Source organism: Salvelinus fontinalis, chromosome 26, assembly GCF_029448725.1.
Source record: "Salvelinus fontinalis isolate EN_2023a chromosome 26, ASM2944872v1, whole genome shotgun sequence".
NCBI lineage: Eukaryota > Metazoa > Chordata > Actinopteri > Salmoniformes > Salmonidae > Salvelinus > Salvelinus fontinalis.
The window spans coordinates 10,934,166-10,939,579 of record NC_074690.1 but is presented as its reverse complement, the minus strand read 5'-3'; the positions used below and the strand labels follow the sequence as shown (position 1 = coordinate 10,939,579).

The following is a 5,414-nucleotide window of genomic DNA, read 5'->3' as shown; positions in this document are numbered from 1 at the left end:
ATAGGTAAAGATAAATCGGAGTGAATGTGCATGTATTTTTAATTAAACATATTTAACGTAGTATTGCATTTTATCCGTGTTGATAACTTATACTCAAACACTAGGCTACAATATGAATGAAACGACACAATTAGTTCACTCCTGAATGCATCATGGCATGGTGAAAGAGTTTGAAGGAAGGCTGACTTAAGATGTCATTGATCAACTATATCCAATAGCTGTCTGAGCCGTGCTTGACAATGGCAATAGGCTACATGTATGTCTTTTTTTTTTTTTCAATTTTACTCCATGCACTCAGTCCTAAAGTGTTTCATTTCTCCGGAAAGGTGTTTTGGCATGGATGTTCTCACAGACAGAGTGACTGACATTTTGTATATAGCCTAACCCCCCCCCCCCCCCCCCCCCCCCCACCCCCATTTGTACAGGTCTTGACATCTGGCAAATGACAAGGAAGCGTATGGCTTATATATAGTGGCTGTGTAGTTGTTGTGATCCTCATCCAAGATGGCAGTGGTCTTAACGCGTTGATTTCACAAGACGCATGGCTTGACGTCCTGATAGACATTCTGGTGATGGTGATGTAGCTGGTGGTAGTACGATCCATTGGCAGTTGGCGGGTGAAATGAAGAGATTCCGTTAAAGTTCAGAACTAAATCTTTCCTGTCACATACTGGTGATGAATGGCTTGAGTATCGAGATAATCCCACTGCAAACAGGTGGAAGAGACGTAACAGTCAAACACAAAGCTTTTTAAAATACACAACCAACTTGTTCTAATGCAAAACATTAAAGAACATGGCGCCAATATTTGGACGTTGTATTTATGCCAATGGCATGTACTCCAATTATTTTTCTTAAATGGTAGGCTACATTTTTCCTAAAACAACTGCGTGCAGATCATTTAGAGCATACATGCAAAATACAAACGATTTCATGAAACACACACATATTTATTTATATATAGGCTACATCACTTTTACAATGTGAAAATAATAGATCATTTGTAAACATAAGGTTTTGAATATTTTCCTGGAAAAGTGTCCTTGATATTTGCCATGAATACTTTGCTTTCTATTTAGTGTTGAATTATTTTACAAACATAATTTGTATTTGTAATGAAACTATTTCATTCAGTGATATTATTGTTCATATTTATGTGTGGTTTCTTATGGAGACCATTGCGCACAAAGGTCACAGGCACTTCTATCTACAATGCCCAGAATCAACCATGTGTACGGATAGGGAAAACAAACTTGGTTGTTGACATTACTGATGTATTTTTGTGTATTATTATACACATAATTAGATGTTGACATATTATTGTCATGACACATATTGGTGTTTGGCGCATTTTCCTTTAGGCCTATAGCCTTGAAAATGAAATCTAGGCTACAGTTTTTGGCCTTACTGCTATTAGCCCATATAAACGCATCGAATAACAGCTTCACTACATGGAACAACATATAGCCCCCCCCCAAAAAAAAATTCTAAAGGAAGCTTGTACATTTTTGTGTGTTATTATACACACAATTAGGTGTCGACATATTATTGTCATGTCATATATTGGTGTTTGTAAGTCGGTCTGTGGCTGAGCTGGCCAATAGCCTTGAAAATAAAATATAGGCTACAGTTTTTTTTAACTTCCTTGAGAGTGATTATGTTAACCTTGGCAGTAGAATTTGCATCAATATTAATATAACTTAATTATTTATGTTTTTAGTTATATTATCATAGTTCTATAATTGTCTTTTATTCCTAAATGGACAAGCAGAACAATGCAAGTGTTGCCTAACTAGGCCCAATGTCCCCTTCCCTATGATTCGCAATCAGCAACTGCCCATCTCGACTAGGTCTACTTCCAAATAAAACAGTAGATATAAATACGCACGATTTAATGCAAACTGTACATAAGAGTAGAATATTTATTACTGGGTTGCATATGTTATAATTGGTCATATAGTGTGCCCATGCGTATAAGTATTGTGTTTGCCTATTAGTAAAGTAAACAGGCTTACTTGAAATATCAGATGAGTCTCTTCCGTTGTGATGGCGATAGCTTTGCTCCAGAGAGTAAGGGGATATACTCGAGTGCAAGGCAGAGGATGTGGGACTGTTTGAGGCCAGGGATTGCTGCTTGATGTATGGAGACACACCTGGTGATGTCCAGTGTGAGGAGGCACTGGTATAGGGGGAGTGACAGTCCAAGGTGCCTGCTGCCATCGCCGCCGGCGATGAGTGCAGAGGGCTACTACTGTTGTCTGGGCAGTATTCTCCATTAGACGACACCTGACAGGCAGCCATGTAGGTGGCCCCGGGGCTTGGCGACATGTGAGGAACATGAAGCCCTCCACCCAGCCCGTCGTAGCTCCCTGGCACCGTGTTCCCCATCACGTCCAAGTTGTAACCATTATGACATGCCAAGGACGCAGAGGGGTTCTGGAAATCGAAGTTTTGGGGCAGTATCGACGCGCCAAAGCCCATGCCATTCATCATTCGATACATGGGTTTCAGAGCTTGGCATTTCCTACGGAATCCGCGAGGTCTGCGACGGAAGGACCCCTCTTCGAACATAAACTCGCTGCCCGGGTCTATGGTCCAGTAGTGTCCCTTGCCTGGTCTGCCGAGGCCCTTGGGCAGTTTTATGAAGCACTCGTTTAGAGACAGGTTGTGCCTCACAGAGTTTTTCCATCCCTGGTAAGACCCCCTAAAGAACGGGAAACGGGCCTGAAGAAACTGATAGATTTCAGCCAGAGTAAGCCTCTTTGTCGATGAGCTTTGGATAGCCATCACAATAAGGGCGATGTATGAATAGGGCGGCTTCTCAGGACGCCTCAAGCCAGAGTTGCCCTTTTTCCTTTTGTTTGACGCATTTGGTGAGCTCTCCGCCACTGGCTGTGTGCTCATCTGAGTGGCGTGCATCACTCCGGCTGCTGGGCTGGATCTCAGAGAATGAGACGAGTCCAGATGTTGCTGTGAGCTCTCAGTCGTCATGTTTGCGCCCAAATTGGGACACAGAGGAGTATGAGTAGCCTATAACCAAGAGTATGACCAATGCTCTTTTTTTTGCACTGGCCTGAAAAATCTAACGAGAGCAGTATCCTACACCCAATACTTCAGTCAATTACTTAGCATACCTCCTTCAGACGTTCTAAAAAAATATGTTTCCAAATGTGATCATTTGAGAGGTTAGTGTCCAGTGGCGATTCACTGCGCGTTTATTGCAGTTCTAATCAGGAACACCAGCTGAGTATCGGTGTGGCGGCTGCTCCTCCTCCGTCTCACTGTGGCCATCGCTGGCAATAATCCTTTAAGAAGGAAAACATAAAGCTCCTCGACTTTCTTGCGCATATCCACTCGGCCAAACAAAACTCGACCACCTATCAATTCTTAAATCTCTCTCTGCCCCCTAGATCCCGGCTAAATCCCTCCAAGAAATCGCCAGGAACTCGAGACCCACCCTCTCCCAGATCTGGCCCCGGTCCAGCGGTCCAGACATAATTCTAGCAAGAGCCACACACATCACAGCACAAGCTCAGAAGACTAACAGAGACCCCTTCCCACCCACTCCTCACAACTCTCATACACGCAATTAAACCATTTATCAAACTCATTTAGACATTCCAGTCAACAGTGCAACACGCCAGACGATGAAGGCAATGGTTCCAAGTTAACCATGAATGAGACATAAACATAACGTAGGCCTATCCTATTTACTAGAATTCTAGTTTTAGGTATATACAGTACCAGTCAAAAGTTTGGACACACCTACTCATTCAAAGGTTTTTCTTTATTTTTACTATTTTCTACATTGTAGAATAATAGTGAAGACATAAAAACTATGAAATAACACATATAGAATCATGTAGTAACCAAACAAGTGTTAAACAAATCAAAATATATTTTAGATTTTAGATTCTTCAAAGCAGCCACCCTTTACCTTAATGACAGCTTTGCACACTCTAGGCATTCTCTCAACCAGCTTCATGAGGTAGTCACCTGGAATGCATTTCAATTAACAGGTGCCTTCTTAAAAGTTCATTTGTAGAATTTCTTTCCTTCTTAATGCGTTTGAGCCAATCAGTTGTGTTGTGACAAGGTGGTGGTGGTATACAGAAGATAGCCCCATATGGTAAAAGACCAAGTCCATAAGATGGCAAGAACAGCTCATATAAGCAGAGAGAAATGACAGTTCATCATTAATTTAAAACATGAAGTTCAGTCCATCTGGAAAATATCAAAAACTTTAAGTTTCTTCAAGTGCAGTCGCAAAAACCATCAAGCGCTATGATGAAACTGGCTCTCATGAGGACTGCCACAGGAAAGGAAGACCCAGACTTACCTCTGCTGCAGAGGATAAGTTCATTAGAGTTACCAGCCTCAGAAATCGACAATTAACTGCACCTCAGAATGCACCTCACACATCTCAACATGAACTGTTCAGAGGAGACTGCGTGAATCAGGCCTTCATGGACCTTTGACAAATTTGAGAGGTGTGATGGTGTGGGGGTGCTTTACAGAGTTCAAGTAACAGACACATCACAACATCAACTGTTCAAAGGAGACTGCGTGAATCAGGCCTTCATGGTCAAATTGCTGCAAAGAAACCACTAAAGGACACCAATAAGAAGAAGAGACTTGGGCCAAGAAACATGAGCAATGGACATTAGACCAGTGGAAATTTGTCCTTTGGTCTGATGAGTCCAAATTTAAGATGTTTGGTTCCAACCTCAATGTCTTTGTGAGACGCAGAGTAGGTGAATGGATGATCTCCGCATATGTGGTTCCTACCGTCAAATTTGAGAGGTGTGATGGTGTGGGGGTGCTTTGCAGGTGCCTCTGTCAGTGATGAATTTAGAATTCAAGGCACACTTAACCAGCATGGCTACCACAGCATTCTGCAGTGATACGCCATCCCATCTGGTTTGCGCTTAGTGGGACTGTCATTTGTTTTTTAACCAGACAATGATCCAACACACCTCCAGGCTATGTAAGGGCTATTTGACCAAGAAGGAGAGTGATGGAGTGCTGCATCTCCACAATCACCTGACCTGAACCCAATTAAGATGGTTTGAAATAAGTTGGACTGCAGAGTGAAAGAAAAGCAGCCAAGAAGTGCTCAGCATATGTGGGAACTTCTTTAAGATTGTTGGAAAAGCATTCCATGTGAAGCTGGTTAAGAGAATGCCAAGAGTGTGAAAAGCTGTCATCAATGCAAAGGGTGGCTACTTTGAAGAATCTAACACTTTGTTGGTTACTACATGATTCCATATCTTATTACATAGTTTTGATATGTTCACAAATAACAAAAAAACCTTGAATGAGTAGGTGTGTTCAAACTTTTGACTGGTATTGTATATATTCATATATACAGCCTATTATGTATAAAGCCTATGATGTACTTGAGGATGGAAAAA

The 5,414-nt window shown here is 41.8% G+C and overlaps 1 protein-coding gene across 1 annotated transcript; it reads right to left on the bottom strand.

The window, feature by feature from the left end:
- Positions 1–416: 416 nt before the first annotated feature.
- On the bottom strand, positions 417–3,373 carry LOC129824518 (forkhead box protein F2-like). The gene is made up of 2 exons (XM_055884212.1): positions 2,016–3,373; positions 417–706 (listed from the first exon to the last, which is right to left on the bottom strand). The coding sequence occupies exons 1-2, from the start codon at positions 2,989–2,991 to the stop codon at positions 531–533; spliced, it is 1,152 nt and encodes a 383-aa protein (XP_055740187.1). The 5' UTR covers positions 2,992–3,373; the 3' UTR covers positions 417–530.
- Between the last annotated feature and the right edge of the window lie 2,041 nt (positions 3,374–5,414).

Coding starts and splice junctions, on each gene's coding strand:
- LOC129824518 (XM_055884212.1), bottom strand. CDS start 2,991: ATGACGACTGAGAGCTCACAGCAACATCTGGACTCGTCTCATTCTCTG. Junction 707..2,015: donor AGACTCATCTGATATTTCAA/GTAAGCCTGTTT, acceptor ACCTGTTTGCAG/TGGGATTATCTCGATACTCA.